At 32.6% G+C, this 21,461-nt stretch overlaps 1 protein-coding gene across 4 annotated transcripts in view; it reads left to right on the forward strand.

Annotated features, from left to right (window-relative positions):
* Scaf8 (SR-related CTD associated factor 8) overlaps window positions 1-21,461 on the forward strand; it is a 91,105-nt gene that overhangs the window by 41,342 nt on the left and 28,302 nt on the right. For 3 of the 4 annotated variants that reach the window (XM_048800244.1, XM_048800241.1, XM_048800249.1), the window contains exons 5-12: window positions 1,078-1,231; window positions 2,601-2,731; window positions 7,364-7,540; window positions 8,514-8,593; window positions 10,272-10,389; window positions 16,029-16,160; window positions 16,381-16,493; window positions 17,960-18,153. In XM_048800244.1, the coding sequence (XP_048656201.1) occupies window positions 1,078-1,231; window positions 2,601-2,731; window positions 7,364-7,540; window positions 8,514-8,593; window positions 10,272-10,389; window positions 16,029-16,160; window positions 16,381-16,493; window positions 17,960-18,153 (1,099 nt within the window). The remainder of the gene's footprint in view (window positions 1-1,077; window positions 1,232-2,600; window positions 2,732-7,363; window positions 7,541-8,513; window positions 8,594-10,271; window positions 10,390-16,028; window positions 16,161-16,380; window positions 16,494-17,959; window positions 18,154-21,461) is intronic. The other variant, XM_015502449.2, reaches the window with a different exon arrangement.

The following is a 21,461-nucleotide window of genomic DNA, read 5'->3' on the forward strand; positions in this document are numbered from 1 at the left end:
ATTACTCAGATGGTTCAGATATGTAAATCTGCTTGTTAGTAGCAAGCAGGCTTTTTTTTTTTTTTTAATAGAATGGTAAAGACTTTTCCGATTATGGTAAGTGAAATAAATAAATGTAGAATATTATTCATTTATAATGGTATTTAACATTCTGTGAGCTACATTAAGTAATGCTGTTATGGGATTGGCATTGTGCAACAAGGGGAGAGTAGGGAAGAATAATGAAGGGGGAAGGTGGAGAGTGAAGAGAGGTTATATTTCACATTCTGTTCAGACAGAAGTGTGTATGTCTCTGGTTTAAAGCATCAACAGGGAAGTAGAATTTATGACAAGGTGTTTAGAAATATCTTATAGAATATCTTGAGACATTCTCTTTTTTATATTTTTTAGTTTTAAGTGGACACAGTATCTTTATTTTATTTTTATGTGGTGCTGAAAGAAAGGATTAATTTTGTTAAAAATATGTTTTTGGTTTTTTTTTTCTTCTGATGGCAGGATCGAACTCAGGGCTTCATGCATGCTATGCATGTCTCCATTAGTGAGCTTACATCCCCAGCCCTTGGTTAAATTCTTATACGAAGAAATGCCCTCTCCTATATTTAAATAGTTTTTAAAATGAAAATTTGTAAGAGTCACATTAGTAAAGGACTTTGTCCTGAAGTTACTTATTTGTTCAAAAGATAAACATTTTATGAGACAAAGTTAAAATTAACTTTAAATTTAGTACTGAGATGAATCCTAACTCTGTTTGGAATACTTAATACAGTTCTATAGGCAACCATAGTATTAAATTAAGCTCATTAGAATTGGTAGACAGAGAGTAGTTGTCGTGTCTGCCTTCAGCTAAGTGTAGCTTTCATTTATATTGTATGTCTGTTAAAATTAATGTTTTCCCCTTTCAACTGAGATAAGATTAGCAAATGCAAAATGGTAGAAACAAATTTTCAGTGGTAGAAAGTACCCCAGACGTGTTTTCTTCTCTTCTTTCCATCCAGCACCCTAAAAGCCCTTATGAAATGATTATACTAAAGTTTTGAAAGCAAAAAATAAAAATGTCGTATTTCTTTTTTTCTCTAGAGTAAAATAGTGAGAGTTTTAAACTTATGGCAGAAGAATAATGTATTTAAGAGTGAGATTATTCAACCGCTTTTGGATATGGCAGCAGGGATTCCTCCTCCAGTTGTCACACCTGTTTTGGCCAGTACTACTGCTGCTATGAGCAACACCCCAGGTATATTGCTACAATATAGATTTGATTTCTAAATATTCTCATATTTTCACATGGTTATTCATATGTACAATAACAATTCTACACCATTGGAAAATTGTGATGCTATATTAGATAATTGAAAGAAAATATAATTCAAAGGAAAAATAAAACCATGTATTTGTGTGTGTGTGTGTGTGTGTTTTAAAGTAGGATTGAACCTAGGAGTGCTCTATCATTGAGCCACATCCCCTGTCTCCCTAGCTTTTTTCATTTTTTATTTTGAGACTAGGTCTTGCTAAGTTGTTCAGGGCCTCGCTAAATTGTTGAGGATACCTTTGAATTTGTGATTTTTCTGCCTCAGCCACTTGAATTACTGGGTTACAGGTGTGTACCATTTCGTCCAGTCCTTTTAAGTTGCTGAGGCTGGCCTCAAATTTGTGATCCTCCTGCTTTAGCCTTCTGAGTCCCTGGGATTACAGGCGTGTGCCAGCCTTGGTTGTTTCTCTCATTCTGAAAGCTTTTTTTTTTTTTTTTAATCCCAAGAAACATAAATATAATGAACTTTGGAAAATGAGTGTGTCATTTTTTCCAGATTATTTGGTTTGTCTGTAACCTCTTAACACTTGGCATATAAATCAACTTTATATTTACAGGAAATGAGGTTAACTTAATCTTTACAAAGAACCTTAAATTGTTTGATAATGCCAAGAATGCTTTAATAATAATCTCAAAATCATGTTTTCTTAGGGTATTTAAATGACATTTAAAAATTTTTATCACAATTCCAAGAATTGAATTTGGTAACATTTTCATTCACATTTAGTTTTTGTGCATTTATTGAAAAAAAATAGTTTTATAAGTTCTGTTTCCATCAAAATTGTATTTTTCTTATTTCTTATGTTGTTGAATGTCTTCTAATGTTTTTATTTATTTATTTATTTTGAAGTAGTTGAACACAATACTTTATTTAATTTTTTTTTTTTTAATGTGGTGCTGAGGATTGAACCCAGCGCTCGCACGTGCTAAATGAGTGCTTTACCATTGAGCCACAACCTCAGCCCCTTCATAATTAATGTTTTTAATGGCTCCTAAGTAAGCTTCGTTAAACTCTTAGCTCAGTTTTTAATGATGCTACGTATACTTTATTAAAGTACTATCTTAGTTCACTGAGGAGAAGTAGAAACAATCCCTTTGGTTGTTTTTTTTTTTTTTTAAACCTAATTACATGAAGGATTTTAAAATGGTTTTTCTAAATGCTGACAATAAAATAAAAATATTGATATACATTTGTCTATGTTTTATAAAAGTAATAGAACAAATTCCTCAACTTTTTCAAGTCGTATTTATTTACTTCTGTATTTGGTGGGCTGTGTGATGTCTTTTTAAAAAGGAACACCTGTGACACCTGTTACTCCAGCTAATGTGGTCCAAGGCCTTCCTGATCCATGGGTATCTCAGATAACAAATACAGATACACTTGCTGCGGTTGCTCAGATCTTACAAAGTCCTCAAGGCCAACAGGTGAGCAGGTTTTTTCTTACGTTGAGAACGATGTATAATTCATTATTTTCCTAATGTACTGTTTTATAATATACCACCTAGAGATAAGTATTTTTTTAGTTTTCTGAAAATAGAATCACTATATAAGTTACTCTATATATAGCTTCCACTTTTCATTTAGTAATTCATCACAGTTACTCTCATGTCATTAAAAATTTTTATGCCAGGAATGGTGAAACATGCCTTTAATTTCAGTGACCTGGGAGGCCGAGGCAGGAGGGATTGCACGTTTGAGGCCAGGCTTGTCAACTTATTGAGACTCTGTCTCAAATTAAAAAGATAAAAGGGTCTGGGGATGTAACTTAGTGGTAAAGCAACCTTGAGTTCAATACCCAGTACCCCACTCTAAATAAATAAATATTTTATTAAAAAATTGTTTGGCAGAATCCTAATTTTTAGCACTAGTTTATGCCAAACATTATTAGGTGCTATTGCAACCCCAGTTGCAAAATGGATGGGGTGCTCTTTTATCTTAGGGATAGGTGTCTTAGGGGAGACAGACAATAAAAAAAATGACAAAATTACTTTAGGTAGTCATAATTGTCTTAGAAAAGGTTAAGTGGATATAGTTACCAAGTTGGGCTAGGGGTGAAAACTAGAGAAAGGATGCCACAGAAGATGTGCTTTGAGGAACTGGTATTTGAATTGAGACTTTTGAGAATAGTCCTAGCAGGATGGGATGATAGGAAGCAGAGAGAATTGCATGTGTCAACATCTTGAAGATGGGAAATAGTGTGTTGTATTGTGGCTCTACTGTTAGGAGTAGAGGAGAATCCTGCTATGTTTATCCATTGATTTGAGGTGTGTGTGTGTGGGAGAGATATCTTTACAATATTTAGTTATTTATACTTTATTGTTCATATCTTAGGTTTTGTAACTTATTAAATGTAGTTTCTTCATAGTTTGTAGGTTTCTGTATATATATTTGAGTAGATTGGATTTTTGTTTCTAGTGCCAGTCTAATTTCTATTTTCAATTTATTTCATTTTCCAGTTAAATCATTTTATTTGCAACTAATGGTAATTCTGTATCTTTGCTTGAAGTTCCTATGTCCTGTATATTTTTCTTACTGCACTATCTAGATGCAGTGATAGCACTCACAGTGTTTGAGTTACTGGGCTTTGCAGTAGGGTATTCAAGATAAACGACATATTCTTTGGCCTCTTGAAGCCTAAAGTCTAATAGATAATTGGAATGCATGAATATAATTAAAATGGAAAATGAATAACAATCCTGAGAAAAATAAAAAACTTTGGAAATTCAAAATTAGAGATAACCCTTGGCTTAAATAATTGTTTCAGGGAAAGTTCTTTTGTACAAATGACAGTTTGTTTTTAAAGTATAGGTAAGAAAGAGATGCCGAGGTTGAGTTATGTAAACAGAGAGACTACTGAGTAAAAGATGGATTCTCAGTCTTTCAAACAAAACCTTCTCCACCTGCATATTTCTCATATTAGTTGGAGATAAGTATCCTTCCAGTTTCTTGCTTTATTTTTTGCATTGAAAGATCAATTCAGAAATGCTTCTTTTTCTTGAGCTCAAAAACATGGAGCCCATCAGATTCAAAGTGACTTATCCTTGATTCATTTCTTTCATTCATCATATCTGATGTCTTAAGTCTTATATAACTGGGGATATAATTCAGTGTTAGAGAGCTTGCCTAGCATGTGTGAGGCCCTAGAAAGAAAGAAATCGTCTACTTATATTCTGAATCCATTGACTCTCACTACCTCATTACTAGTCTTGAGCTACATTATTATCTGTTTCGTTGCAGCTGCCTCTTATGGGGCTTTCACCCTTGCTCCACTACAGTCTTTCTTGGGAGCTCAGTAGCTCCCTGTTTGACTCAGTAAAAGCTGTAACAGTCACTTCACTAACCTTTTTATGTTCTCAACTTGATTTCTTGTTTCCTTCTATTTTCATCACCAATCCATCATTTTCTCTAAATTAGAGATAAGTGTTTTGTTTATATTGACCCCTCCTTAGTGTTTTCATTTGTTTCTTTCATTACTTCTTTTTCCCTCTGATTTGTTCCACTCTAGCCACACCTGCCTTTCTGCCATTCCTTACCTATACTACTTATAATCCTGCCTCAAGATATTTGTACTTGGTGATTCCTATACTGAAAACTGTCTTTCCTCGTATATTCATATGGTTTCATTCTCCCGCAAGTTGTTTAAATGTCATCGTAATAAGACCTTCAGTGACTGGTGTTTAATATCATAAACTGGACTTTTCATCTTTTTTACTTTGACTCTCACCTTTATTTCCTTCCTTAGCATTTACTACCTTATATGACATTATATAATTCATTTATTTTTTTGGATGATGATGTTACTTCATCTCTTCCTACTGTACTATGTATGTTGTATAGGCCTAGGATTTTTGTCTATTGTTTTTTTTCCACTATGTCTAGATGATAGTAGGTATTCAGTATATTTTTGTGGAATTAATGACAGAGGTATAACAGAGTTGGTTTTGAAAACCATAGAAAGCAAATTGAGAAATGACAATTCATTTACTGAGCAATGGGGAATGGATAGATCTGTATACTGAAGCCAAATGATCTGATTAGTATCTTAAATAAGATGGAGAGAAGTCTAGAGATAGGGAATATCTTCCTTTTAGTAGTAGTGATATTGAAAGAGAGGTAATGACTATGGGGAAAATATTAAGATTGTGAATTCTCTGAAAAGATAAGCTCAAAAATGTGAGGCCTGTCCAGTCTTTTTAAAAGTATAAAAATCAACTCAATGAGTAGTCTTAGACTGGATACAGTTTCTGCATTTTTTAAATTGTAGACAGACACAGTGCCTTTTTTAATGTGGTCTGGAGGAATTGAACCCAGTGCCTCACATGTGCTAGGCAACTGCTCCACCACTGATCTACAACCCCTGCCCAGTTTCTGCATATTTTAAAAAATATTTTTTATTGGTGCATTATAATTATACATAATGGTGGGATTCATTATTACATATTGATACATGCACACAAGAGTTTCTACATTTTTGAGACATTTGGGAAACTGATTATGGACCAGTATTAGCTGAAATGATAAAATTATTTTGTGGTAATCCCTTTACAATAGTTTATAAAGCATGTTCTCATTTTAAAAGATGCTACCAAGTAAATATTTTTTTATATAAATTTTCCAGAAATATAGAGTTATTTTTATTGCTTTCCAAAGAAAATAGTACAAGGAGGGTTAATTACACACAGGTAATGAAGATATTGACACAACAGTGATGGCAATAGAGGGAAAAAATGCTGAGGTAATTTTGAATTTGGGTGACTAAAAGAATAACAGTGTGGCTGGGAAAAATGGCAATGTCAAAAGGAATAGTTAAAATGTATAAAGGATAAATATGGTATTTTTTTATTTTCCTTTCTATTCTCGTTGTCCTTTTCCTTACTTTCTTCACCACAGTAATGTGGAGAATTTATATCTTGTATGTATTTATTGGTCTTAGTCATTCTGGAGCTTCTGGGGTGCAGTTAGTTAACTCTCATGTAGTGTTGCATTTTCTTTTTTGTCCCAATAGTAGTTTTAAAGAAGATGCTTGGTGGTTAAATGGTTCTAGTTTGTACCCTAATATTGCTATTTTAGAATAGACATGAATGATTTTATTTACTGTCATCTTGCATGTTATTTGTACTTTATCATACTAAAAGTTGAACTTAAGGGAATACAGATGTCTTGACAATCAGTTTGCTGTTCTCTTTTTCAAATATAAATTGATAATTTTCATATATACTTCAGGTTTAGGGCTTTTTCAAAATGATTTTCATTTTTAATTGACACGTAGTAATTTTGCATACTTACAGGTTATGTATGTGTATATATGTATGTATATAATGTGTAATGATCAGTTCAGGGTAATTGACATATCTATTATCTCAGTCCTTTTTTAAATTTCTTTTTGTTGGGAATGTTAAAAATCTCTAATGGCTATTTAAAATAATTAATTGTTAATCATAGTTCTACCATGTGGTAGAAGTTACTCTTCCTCTCCAACTGCACCAATGTGCCTATTACAGATTTAGAACTCAATTATGTATTATTTCTGTGATGAATGTAGGGATTTCTTATTTATGGATCTTACAAGTTTTTTAGCAAAGGTGAGTAAATAGTGGGAAGTGGGTTTCTTTTTACTGTACTTGACACTCTTCATTGTTAATAACTTGTTTTTTAGTCTCAAAGTTGGCTGTAAGAATAAATTTCTTAATTACTCTCCTTTTAGGATATGTTCTTAGATGATATGTCTGAATGATAACAAAAGCTGTGCTGTTGTCAGTGCTTATCCCTTGATGGAGTTAATTGAAGAAGGGGTGAGAAGCATAGTGAAAAGTATTATTTATCTTGTCAGGAGTCCCTTTTCTGGTTGTTATGGTATAAGTGCTTTATTTTATTTAAAATTTCCTGACTTCCTAGAAGACAGACTTACTAAGGACTGTTGTATGTGCATACTAGGAAAGACTTTTTTTGATTGCCTAAGATTGTAGAATGATTAAATTTATTAACTAAAAGTTTTACATGGGCACTCTTATGAGTAAATTCCAACAACTGTTTTATAATAATTATTTTTCCTCTAGCTTCAACAGTTAATACAAACCTTACAGATACAGCAGCAGAAACCGCAGCCTTCCATCCTCCAGGCCCTGGATGCTGGTCTTGTGGTTCAATTGCAGGCTCTCACAGCACAGCTTACAGCTGCAGCTGCAGCAGCCAACACGCTCACTCCCTTGGATCAGGGAGTCCCTTTCAACAAGGTAGTCATTAAAATATTGGATGTATTCAATAGGCAGTGTTAAATTGTGTGAAGTGTCATGTGGATTCTATAAATTGTGTTTTATCATATTCTGTCGATATACACTGTACTGTAGAAAATATATTAAATTTAAAAAAGATTTAGACTTTAAAAATTCCTCTTCAGATGTTTAAAATACTTTTTTTAAACTAAAGATAAATGGGCAGTGTATTTTCCATTGAGGCAGCAGCTTCCGAGTCTTACTTAATCTAAATAGCTTGCCCACATAAAAAGCCTTTAAGTTGAATATTCAGAAGGTGACAGAACATATGAAGATGAGGATCTTCATGTTCTATCAAGGGATAGATTCATTGTTTATGCTTCTAGGTGTTACCAAGCTGTATTGACATGGCAGACCACTTCATTATTTTAATCCTTAGTCTTATGTAAGATTAGTGTCAGTGATTATATTGTCTATTTTATAATTTGTTTTGTTATTTAAGACAATACAGTAGATCTCCCTAGTCCTCTAGAATACATTCCAGGACCTCTGCTGGGTACCTAAAACTGTGGCTAGTACCAAATTGTACACACACGCACGCACATACATGCACAGGACATTCTTCCTGTATGTGCATACTTGCAATGAAATTTAATTTATAAATTAGGCATAGTAATTAACGTCTGCTTAATTAACATTAATAACATTGTATACATTAGGCACATCATTAACATAATGAAAATTATGTGACTATGGTCTCATGAACAAACCAAGACAATAGGCTGCTGTTGACTGGATAACTGAAACTGGCAGAATAAAGAGGACTACTTACTATGTATGTCATGGTGCTCACACTCTAGAAAGAGTATAGTATACAATGACATAAAACATATTAAATGAAGAGATAAACTAATGGGATATAAGTAACATTTAAATATTTATGTAAAACACTTTAATTTGTCTCTTTTTCCCTGTCATGCTCCCCTCCCACCAGAAGTTGATGGATAGGTTTGATTTTGGGGACGATTCTGAGCATAGTGAAGAACCCAAAAAGGAAATTCCAACACCTCAACTGTAAGAATTATATTTTTCTTTTTCTGTGACTTTTGTAAATATTGGGTAGGATGTTACCATCTACTAAGTATACTTTGACTCAATTAGGATTGTTATGTCAGGCTATTAAATTCTTACATACAGAAAGGTGGCAGAATTGCTGTTTTGTTGTCTCCCTGGATTATTTGTACTCTTTTTCAAGTTTTGCAAATAGTTGTACTATGTCAAAATTTCTTTAATAGGAAAAATGATAAATAAGAGTAAAACTATGGGCTGGGGTTGTGGATCAGTGGTAGAGTGCTTGCCTAGCATGTGTAAGGCACTGGGTTCGATCCTTAGCACCACATAAAAATAAATAAATAAAGATAAATAAAAGAGTAAAGCTAATTGTGATGTTTTTACATCTATTTGTTTAATTTAACTTAAATTTAAGAATATTTTCAATACAAGGACAGACGCTTTCTTCTACTGCCAAATCTGCTTCTAGGAAGTGCATCAGACTAATCAGAAATAAGAATTGATGTTATGGGTCGTTGAGAAAATTAACAGTTTTGATTATAAATTATAAAAATTGAAGGAACATTTGAAATTATGTAGATTGCTTGATGTGATGGCACATGCCTATAATCCTAGCTGCTTAGGAGGCTTAGGCAGGAGAAGTTAAAGTTTAAGGCCATCCTGGGCAACTTAGGAAACTCTGCCTCAAAATAAAAACTAAAAAGAGCTAAGGATGTAGCTTAGTGGTAGAGCACCCTTGGTTTCAATCCCCATCATGTAAATCAGTGTCCTAAGAAAAATATAAGAATATCCTTAACAGTCCTGATAGTTTAAATATCCAGTGTTAATGCCTTTCAGAAATGAGAATTTAATTAAATTAACATTTAATTTAACATGTTATTACATGTTCTTTTCTTGAACTAAATTCCGTTTATTTTCCACACTGATTCAGGATTTGCTTTTTAAAGCGTGGAGACGAATTTGCTCCATTGTATTTTGAGATTTAGTCTTTCAGTATTTGAAGGTAGCTGTTGTTCTTCTTGTTAAGTTTATTTGCTCCAGGTGAAGGTGGCCCACCCCTCAACCCCCACAATGGTTTCAAAAGTTCTCAAAATCCTGCTAGCCCTTGGGGGGAATTTTTAGTTCATTTCTTACCTTATGGAACCCAGAATTCCAGGTTCTTCCAAGTGTGCATTTCCCAGAGCATAGTTGAAATTGTTTTCTCTTGTCTAAATACCATTTGTGTCAACATACCTAATAAATAACAGGTATGCATTTCTAAGTATATAAATTTTATATGGTCAATTATAATTCTAAGTTTTACACATACTGATTGATGTAGCATGTTCCACACTATCTCATAGTTAGAGAAGAAGTTGAAATGACATTGTTTAAATACATTAAATTGTTTATAAAAGTGTTTTATTGAGATTTATTTTAAAATCACTAATGTATATGTATTTAATAGCCTGAAATCTTCAACCGAGCATCTCTGACATGTTACAGACCCATTAAAATACTATTGAATTTATTTATCTTCATATTAATATTCTGGGGTATTCTCTTTTTTGTGTTAATATTTTAGAAGCAAACATTATAATAGAATATGATTTCTTGAGTTGGCTTTTGTTTCCTTTGAAAAAATAGTAATTATCATATTATCTTTAGTGGATTTTAAAATATATTTCTACTTTCCTTTTAGTTCTCATGTTTCAGAATCTGTGAACAATTCCATTTTTCATCAGATAGCAGAACAACTACAACAACAAAACCTTGAACATCTCAGACAGCAGCTCCTGGAACAGCAACAGCCTCAAAAGGTTCATAACCCCATCTTGTGGTCTTAGGAGTTATTGCTGTTCGTATTATGTAGATTAGCATTATTTATAGGATGATTGGTTTTTGTTTGATTTGGGTATTAATAGAGTGTTTTCTCATCTCTTATTTTTACCACTTTATTTCCTTTCATAGATATGGTAATTTTTCTTTGAATGTTTATCACTAGGAAGATCAGTCTTTTCAAGACATAGTTTGTTTGTTTTTTTTCTGTAATCAGAATGTATTCTGGCAACTTAATGAATCTATATTGTAGAAATTAATACCAGTGTACCACAAAGAGGTGGAGTTTCAGAATTGCCACTTAAAACTTGATGTAAATTCTGTTCCGTTTAACAAGTCAATGATGATTGTGTTACCGGTGCTGATAATGACGACAAAATGGATTGCCTTCTTTAATCCTAAAATTTTTATTGCTGGTACCCTGTTTTAGGAGCATTATCAGCAATGTAATAGGAAAAATATAGGCATAATTACATTTAATCCTCATTAGGTAGACACTGTGACTCTTATTTTACTGCAGAAGAAGTTGAAGTTTGGTGAAATTAAATATCTAATGCAAAAGTACAAAGCCAATATTATATATGATCAGTCTTAAGACACAACATTATTTATATGTAACTGAGATTTTCAAAATACTTCTAACTACAGCCTAACATCCTTTTGAGGTGTAAGAATCTTACTAATTTGAGGGATAATAAAACATGAAAAAATATTACACGTTTGAATTGATAAAATATGTCAAGTTGCAGAGCTAAGATTAAACTCATTTACAAAGCATATCTCTGCTATATATGAGAAATATTTATAGGTACCAACTGTTTAAAGTAAGAGCAGTACATTCTTAGTACATTTTTAGGAAAGCCATGTATACAAAGTTGGACAGGAAAATGGTTTTCTGAGTTCTGGCTTCAAGTAACCTCTTCTCTGGTGGAGCATATACATTTGTGTAAGCACATCGCAGAATTCTGTAGTTTTTTAAATAGAGGTTAAAGTAAAGGGTCTTGGCACTATGGAATAGAAAATGGGTACTTTTTTTAAAAAAATTTTTTGAGGTTACAAATGCCTTTTGTTTTTAATATGCATTTTTAAGAAGAATTCTACAGTGAGTATATACAAGATGTATTCTAAAAATTTAAAGTTAGTTCAAGTGAAATTATCTGTTGACTTATCCAAAAATACAGAATTGGTTCCATTGTTAAAATGTCTAAATCATATATGTTTCATAGCAAAAGTATGAGGACCTCAGTCACTCCTTCATTCTTTTTGAAGAAAATTTGCAACACTGTCATTGCAATTTTTAAACAAACTTTGCTAAACTAATCCATTCATTCATTTAAAAAATTTTTTTTGCTCTTTTTAGATATACATGACAGTAGAATGCATTTTGATATATTATACATATATGGAGTATAACTTCCCATTTTTGTTGTTGTGCATGATGTGCAGTTACACTGGTTGTGTATTCAGACAGGAATGGGTATTTTAGGTGGCAGGTATAGCAAACTTTAGATGTAGATGGTGCCTGCGCTTGTCCTTTTAATGCAGGTAATAAATATAAAATGGATATTCATGGAACTCATGCATAGAATTATAAGAATGGAATTTTATATCTTGTTTTGAGGAACTAATTCTGATAGAAGTGGTCAGAATAAGGGCAGTATATTTAAAGAAAAACACAATGAAACTCAAAAGAAATTGGTTGTCAGTGATGTGATACAAAATCACAGAATTGATGCAGAGGTAGCATGTGGTAGTGACAGAAGAGTTTATCCAGCAGCACGTTTGTTCAGCTGTAAATATGACACTTTTTGAATTGCCTTAGTTTCATTTCAGAAGGTTTAGCAGAAGCAGTAAAGTCAAGGGTAATACTTTAGAAATAAACTAAAGTGAAAATAAACTAAAAATTTGAAAGAGCGCCAGTCTGTCCTAAGAATCTCACCTACCAAAAAGAGAATTCTAGACTTAGTTACTAATTCTGTATATTAATTCCAGAGTTTCACCACTTAAACACCTTCCTTTGGATAGAATGGAAGTTCTTAAAAGCTTCATCGTTTGAAATGAATCCAATGAAGAAAAGGGAAGGTGAAGGAAAAAAAAAAAACTTTTCTCATGGACAGTGATTGTGAAAAAGACAGGTTTAGAGTAGGAAAGCAAGTTAACTGCATATCAGTTCAATTTAATAGGTTGTGATTGCATCTACCAAATTTTTTTTCCTTAGTGTACTTAATTTGAAGTGAGATAAGCAAAAAAAGGTAAGCATTTTCATTTACCAGTAAGCTCAACATGACTGTGTAAGTTATAGGGTCTTAGTTAAAGGTGTAATAGGATTGATAGTGCTGTCCTGCTCATTGCAGTTCTTAATCACACCTGTGGTGTATGTTGATTGTTATTTTCCATTAAAGTTAAAATTTTTTTCCAAATTGAAAAACTGGACACTTTTTTGGAGAAAAATGGTGAGAATTGTGAAGGGATTAGGTATTATGTCAGAAGAGGAGTGATTTATATTAAATAAGTTAGTTTATGATTTTTCTAATTGTTTATTAGGATAGTTAAAAGGTCACAAGAGCTATAACTCAAAATGAAATCCAATGAGAATATTTTCAAAGAAGTTAATAGTAAGATTAAGGAAGTTAATAATAAGATTAATGATTAATAATAAGCTAATTAATAATAATCAATAATAAGTTAATAATAAGATTAATAAGATTAAGGAAGGGGCTGGGGTTTGTGGCTCAGTGGTAGAGTGTATGCCTAGCATGTGTGAGGCCTGGCACCACATAAAAATAAACAAAGGTATTATGTCCGTCTACAACTAAAATAAATAAATAAATTAATTAAAAAAAAGATTAAGACCTAGCCTACTGATGAAGCACTCTTATTAAGATATCAGAAATATGTAACTTTTCAGAAAAATTTTTATATAGTACAATAGAAAGAGTAGAATTGAAAACGATGAAATGTCATGAGTAATGTAAAGAGTCCTGAGTTGTTATATATGAATTGCTGTCTACAATCTCAGATAAATTTCATTTTCAAATACTGAAATTATAGTGTTATTTGATTCATAAATCCAGGTCGATGCTATAGGTATAGCATATGTGTATTTCAGTAAAGTCTTTGAGTCTTTATTATTACTTCTACATTAAAAAAGAGAGAGAGAGAAGAATTTTATAACTGATTAAAATGTGACATATTACAGTGTTAGGGCCAACCTTGAAAGAAGTGTCTGCTAGCTGCTGTTAACCTTATTCTCCCCACCTATACCACTCCACCCCAGTATTTTCATTGCTGTTTTGTATGAAGATATTCAGAAGAAAGTAGACATGTATAAATAGGATGTAAACCAGAAAAGTCATTTGCCACTTTGGGCCAGTGAAGGTCTCTTTTTCTTATATTTTTAAGTCATATTATAAATAATTATGGAAGTGAGACTACAGAGAGAAGGGGAGCTGTAGTAGGAATTTTAATATAATTTCGATGTTGCAAAGCTTTTTTTGGTGTCAAATTCAAATATTTTATATCCTTTAAATAAAATGGAACATTGCAGGTTCTTGTTGGAAAATACTGCAAGATAAAAATTCTTTCTGTTGAAATGGTTGAGAATTTTTCCTTTTTTTTCATATTTCCCTTTTGCCCTTAGAGAGAGAGATTTTTCTTGTACCAGTTCTTGGTGATAAGGTCAATGGAAAATTCACGACCTGCTGCTTATTATGGTTTTCTGTTAAATTTCACCCTCAGTTTTGGAATCTTGTTTGTATTCATATTTGTCTAATGAATGTGAAGTATATTTCCCTGTTTTGTTCCCTTTGCTATTAAGGGCCAAAATTTATAAATTGAATTTTCAACTGTTTAGGGAAAGATAAAAGTAGACTATAGAGATGGTGTCTAATCCTTTTCTTGAAATATAGTACAGTATTTTTGTTCATGTATTAAAACTGAATAATGATATTTATTTCACTATTAAATCACCCTTTTCAACAACTCTGTTGGTTTTATTTTATTTTTTGAATAACTGATGAATAATCTTTTGTAATAATGAAATAATTCTTGGGAATAATAAAATAGCAAATGTTTAAAAATAAAGGAAAATAAGACCTCTAAAAACCCATGACATATCTTTTGTTTATTTATTTAATAAACATAATTGCAAAATAACATAATAAATTTTCGTTGGTTTTTAAAAAAAATAATAAATTTTTTTTTCTTTGTAAGTTCTTTAAAAAAGGAAAAAATTTTAAGAATAACAATCTTTTCAAATAGGTAAAACTGCTGAAAAAAGAAACTCAAAAACTAAAATTGGTTGCAGTGGATCTTGATATTACACCAAGGGTTAACCTGTTAAATAAATAATTAAGGGTGAACTACAAATGGGATCAGATAGATGTAGAGCTTAAGATGAGTGCTGAAGTAAAACAACATGACAATAGACGAGTACTGAATTACGACTAAATGTGAAAGGATGAAGTTGGAAAATATCTGCTGTGTTACTAACAAATTCTGCTGTTATTGTACCATTTTAAAGGCTTAAGCTAGGGGTATGCTTAAAACACATCTGGAAGATAACACTTGCTAACTTGCTAACTTTGGTCAATATCATGGTATAGAAGACTGCTATCTGTTTTATTCAAACTCAAGCTTTATTTCTTAACCTTGAAAATGTTGCCTGTTCTGTCATAAATTAAGGGACTTGAAACTGTTCTTTGATTTTTGTTTTTACTCTTTTTGCTCTATTCTTTCAGTTTGATTGTTAGTACTTATAAGAATAATATTTTAAAAATGCCCTTGAAAATAAATTCCTATTCTAATTGGTTTGGTGCGATTCACACATAAGTCCTGATCTTGCTTTGAAAATTTTTTAAGGACACATAAAATAATCAGTTTTAGTATATACTTAATGATATTGTTAAAGAAGAATGCTGACTATGGCCAAAATACCGACTATGTGCTATTGTGTTCTTTATTCCCATAGAGGAAAAATATGAAAGAAAAATAGATTTCGTATTACTGCCAGGATAAGTTCTCTTTCATTAAAAAGACATTTTGAGGTTGAAATAAATAATTCTCAAGAGTTCTCTTAGTTTAGAAAAAGCATATGTACAAAGGTGGTTTAAATTCAGTGCACCCTAAGGCCTAGGAAACTACTTTTTTGAGGATCATTTTGACATTTATTCTACTTTGAATGTGTTTGGAATTCTTTATGTATTTATTTTTTTAAAAAAGAACCTCAGGAAATTATTGTAACGTGATGCAACTCAAACAAAATTAAATGATATATCTAATCTGTTTCTTGCCTTTTATTAGTGAGAATTGCAACCACCTAGTGATTTATAGGAGAACTTCTGAACTTCTGCTTTAATAGCCATTTGGACATTACCAAAATAACTAAAAATCAAAGAACATTTTACTCAAATATCTGAAGTACCCTCTCTAATGTTCCCTGATTTCAAGTAAATTTGTATTTATGTACAAGTGCAATTTTAGATTGATAACTTTAAAAATTATTTAACATGAAATTTCTTTATGTGTTGGACTACTTTTAAACATTTTATTGTGATATCTGCTGTGTACAAATTTGCATTTGTAATTAAATTATCTCCCAACATTTGTGTGCTCTCAACAGGCAACTCCTCAAGATAGTCAAGAAGGGACATTTGGATCAGAGCATTCAGCGTCACCATCACAAGGGAGTAGTCAGCAACATTTTCTTGAACCTGAAACAAATTTGGATGATTCTATAGATATACAGCAACAGGTAAAAATAAATGCTTTATCTAGTCGTAGTTTATAAACTTATTTAAAGAAAACAAAATGTTGTATAGTGGTAAGGTCCTCATGTGGTTTTCTGAAGCGCCACAGTCCATCTGTTTTGCCTAGTAAGCAGTAATGTCATTATCATGAATATTTTTTAAGGCACAAATGTTATTATGTAACTAAATCTAAGCTGGGATTTTTATTTGTCTTCTTCTTTCTAGGATATGGATATAGATGAAGGACAAGATGGAGTGGAAGAGGAAATCTTTGAACAAGAAGCTAAGAAAGTGGCTGTTCGTTCCAGATCAAGAACTCATTCGAGATCTCGTTCAAGGTCCTATAATATTATTTAACAGTAACTATGTGTGAACTTTTTAAAATGTTGGCTTTTTTTCTTTCCATCAAGATTAAAAGATTTTTTTTGACTGATTTTTGAAATGTTATCATAAAATGTGTTTTAAAATCAAGAACGGGCTGGGAGTATGTTAGTACACACCTGTAATCCCAGTGACTCAGGAGTCTGAGACAGGAGAATCACAAGTTTAAGGCCACCCTCAGCAACTTAGCGCTGGGCCCTTACCAACTTAGAGAAACCTTATCAAATTAGACAGGACTGAGGGAGGTAGCTCAGTAGTAAAATGCCTCTAGGTTCAATTCCCAAGAATCCTCACCCCCTATTGAAAAAAAAAGGAAGAAGAAGAAACCTTTGTTCCATTTTTATATTGAGAATGTTTGTGCTATTGATTTGAGTGATTTGTATAATAATAGCTGTATCAAGAGACTGTATTTGGGTTATACTTGATTTGAATTAATAATACTACTAGGAAGGCATCTAGTTTAGGATATTATTGCCTCTCAACAGCCATTAAATCAAGCCATGTTTCTTACGTTTCAGTTTACTTTATGATATTAAAAATGACCAGAAAAATAAAACTTCAAAAATTATTATTATTATTACTTTAAATGTTTATTTATTTTTTAGTTGTAGTTGCACACAATACCTTTATTTATATGTGGTGCTGAGGATCAAACCCAGGGCCTCCTTGCAGAAGCTAGGCGAGCGCTCTACCACTGAGCCACAACTCCAGCCCCCAAAAATTATTTTGTAAAGCCATTATAAGAAATGTTTGTATTTATGGGCTCACTAGGCTTTAACTTTTTTAGTTTTTTTTTTTTTTTTCAAGATGGGGATTGAACCCAGGGCATTCTACCATTGAGTTACATCCCTAACCCTTTTTATTTTTTTGAAACAGTACCTTCCTGAGTTATGTAGGCTGTCCTTGAACTTTTAATTCTTCTGCATCAGCTTCCCCTGAATCTCTGAAATTACAGGCATGAACCACCAAACCAGTAATTTAACCACTCTTTTACATTTTTTAGACCCTAATTTTTATATGTGAATGTTCTTGAAAATTTGTACAGTAAATTTTAAAAAGTATTTCAGTATCACCTTTCAATCAAGCACTATATGAATTTTAGAAGTTGACCAACATTAAACTGAATTATTTAGTGGCCTACATTTTATAGTGAAGTCCTTTCTCAAATCTCATTCTTCATCTTCCTCCTGATAGTGAATAATCGCCAAGACTCAGAAGCACTAGACAAATATTTGTGGTTAATGCGAACCTACCTTTCTCTGAGAATTAAGCACTATGTGTGTTTGATATAATGTTAAATATTTTAAGAGTTAGCTGAATATACATTTTCCCCCTCATTTAGAATTGAGCAGTGTTAAAGAAGGACAACATTGTCCTTAAAAATAAAAAGAAATGTGTTTTTTTTTTTTGTATGTTTTTGTAGATCACCAAGGAAACGGAGGTCCAGGTCAAGATCTGGTTCTCGCAAGCGTAAACATCGAAAGCGATCAAGGTCCCGCTCAAGAGAGAGGAAGAGGAAGTCATCACGTTCATACTCCAGTGAAAGGAGAGCCAGAGAAAGGGAGAAGGAACGACAAAAAAAGGGATTACCTCCAATTAGATCTAAAACATTAAGTGGTAAGTAACATACTTCTGTAAAACTTTGGTTTCAATACATTCAAAAAATAGTTATCTCCTGTAAGTTCTCTAAACCAAACTATATTTTGGACTAAAAAATTGAAAATGGGTTAGGTAAATGAATGATTATGTCCTAGGGTTTTTTTTTTTTTTTTTTTTTTAATGTGACAGAAAAAAAGGAAAAGTAGAGTCTACTCAAATACTAAGAGTGTTTAGAGTGGATTTTTTTTAAAATTTAATGCAAGTTAGTAAATATGACTTTAATGACACATAAAGCAGACCAGGTTAATATCTATAGCGTAATGCAACTTCTCTTATCTACAGCATCCTAACCAACTGTGAACACCAGTTTTATAGAAGTAATTATTACATGAAGTATACACTTTGTATGTGTGTGTAAAATTTACTTATTAATTTTGCAGACCTAGGGCTTGAACCCAGGGACTTCCTCATGCTAGGCAAGTACTCTAGCATGGAGACATGCGCATAGCCCTACTTTGCTATAATTTTTAAACCATATTATAAACTTGCAGGTTAATTCTAGATGAGGAATTCCTATTGTACAGGCTGTTTCCCTCTTTATATGTTAATCTTTTGTGTATAATTAGAACAGATTTAGTAATGGTTGAGTTTGTTTTAGGAGCAGACTAGGGGACATTCATATAATAGGATTGTTAAGGTATAGCATAATAAAATGAATTACTGCCAAATTCTGCAAGGGCATTCTTATTGGGTTGTCACTTCTAAGGTGAACTAGTAGACTATAGATGGGCACAGAGGTATATAAAATGTAGCAAGTTATGATCATTTGTTAAGAAGTAAACATTAATCATGATACCTAATTTCTGAAGGTTTCCAAATTATTTCTGCATGAGGGATAGATAAATATTTGGTATAATGTGTGCTACTAGAGCATTATGAAATTGCAGGCCTAAAATTAAAGGCAGCAACACCCATCTTCTGATTAAGTTTTGGCAGTTCGAGTAGGTCTTGGCTATCTTCTGAGAATCTGGTTATGGGAGGTAGTATTAATTTAATATTGATATTTTATCTTCGTATGTGTCTCTTTGTTCCTTTGGGTGAGAGACTAAATGTAAAATTATTAAGTGCTGTCTGATAAAGGAATAACGTCCAAAATCGCTACTATGCCTCCTTGCATGGTTACCAGTAGAACATTCAGAATTACTCATTAACCAGTATGAAGGTAGAGCTACTATTTAGAGTCTCTTTCATTTAGTTCTCACTTACATTGTTGCTGTCACCATTACATAGCTGTTGACCGTGGAATCTATTTTCTTTTTTTAAAACTTATTATTTTTTAATTGATACCCAATGATTGTGCATATTTGTTGGGTACAATGTGACATTTCTATTCATGCATACAATATGTAATGATCATGTCAGGGCATTTAGCATATCCATCATCTCAGACAATTATTATTTCTTTGTACTGGGAACATTCTTTTGGCTATTTGAAATGTAATAAACTTTTGACTCTAGTCACCCTACTTTACTATAAAACACCAGACTTATTCCTCTTATCCAGCTGAACTGGGGATAGGGCTCAGTGGTAGAGCCCTTGCCTAGCATGCACGAAGCCCTGAGTGCAATCTCCAATACTGCAAAAAAGTAAAGGGAAAGAAGAAAAAAAGAAGAAAATCAACTTTTTTTTGGAACCCAGTAATCAACTTTTTTCTATGCATCTCTCCCATACCTTTCCAATCTCTGCTAACCCTTGAATCCTTGTTCTAGTCTACTTCTATGAAATCATTTTTTTTTTAACTTCCACATCTGAGTGAGAAGATGTGGTGTTCTTTTTGTGTGTGTGTGCCCCCTTTATTTCTCTTATCACAGTCTTCTCCATTTTAATCCATGATCCTGCAAATGAGAGATTTCATTCCTTTTTATGGCTGAGTAATATGATGGAATCAATCAATCTATCTGAATCATTTTTGTGGCACCAGAGATTAAACCTAAGTGCTTAACCATTGAGTCACATCCTCGGTCCTTTTTTATATTTTATTTAGAGACAGGGTCTTACTGAGTTGCTTAGGGCTTTGCTAAATTGCTGAGGCTGGCTTTGAACTCAAGGTCTACTTGCCTTAGCCTCCTAAGCCGCTGGGATTACAGGCATGTTCTACCATTCCTGGCATAAATTTAGGTTTTATTACTGTTATTTTCATGAGTAAAATATCATACAGTAAAAAATAAAATTAGAAAATATAGTGAAGAATATATCTCACATTGTTAACTGCAGAACTCTTTTTACTCTGAAACAATATCATATTCTTCTGATCAATATTCTCTCTACATATAATAAACTCATGAGGTTGTGTTTCCCTGTTATTGGTGCTTAGAGTAGATTTTAGAACACAAGATTTTTGAAAATAGTCCAAGAAATACGAAGCATCAACAAACAGTAACATTCCAGGAATCAAGTTGTCCTCTCCTTATTTAGTCAGTCTTCATAGCAATGACAAAAATCAATAACAACAATCTAGAGGAGGAAAAGGTTTTTTTTGGTTTCATTGGTTCATTTCATAGTTGGCCAACTCTATAGCTCTGGACCCTAGGTAAGGCAGAACATCATGGCAGAAGGGTTTGGAGAGAGCTCTGCATTCCAGGGACAAAATGTAAACCCTAAAGGCTCAACCCCAGTGACCTTCTTCTTCCAACCATATCTTGCTTGTCTACAATTAATGCCCAATTAATTCATGTTTGTGGACTAATCCACTGATTAGGTCACATCCCTTATAATCTAATCGTTTCATCTGAAAATTCTTGGGTTGTCTCACACATGAACTTTTGGGAGATATGTTGTATCTACAACTTCTCATGGGGTCAGGGAGAATCATTTTTGCTTCTTAGGAAAAATTGTAGAAAGATTAAAAGAAAGAGCTAGGAAACATGAACAGAATTTGGGGATATTAAGACAGCTAGAAAATGCAAGACAGTAAGGAAGAGGAAGGAGCTAGTCAAATAACTTCATTAGTCTGCTAAAGGTTTGTGGTAGATTGAATAATGGGCCCCCAAAAGATATTTTACATCCAGTATTTCTGCAATTTGTAAAACATTTGCATTAGAAGGCAGGTAAGTTAGCTTTCTATCACTGTAACAAAATATAATAAGTAACCACCTCAGTAAGGAAAAGTTTTATTTTGATTTACAATTTCAGAGGTTTTAGTCATGGTTGCTTGGTCCTGTTGTCATTCAGCCTGTGGTGGCACAGTGCATCATGGGAGGGTGTACAGGAGACCACTTCACATCATGGGTCTGGGAAGCAGAGAGAGAGAGAGAGGAAGGGGTTG

Source organism: Marmota marmota, unplaced genomic scaffold (genome assembly GCF_001458135.2).
Source record: "Marmota marmota marmota unplaced genomic scaffold, marMar, whole genome shotgun sequence".
Taxonomy (NCBI): Eukaryota; Metazoa; Chordata; class Mammalia; order Rodentia; family Sciuridae; genus Marmota; species Marmota marmota.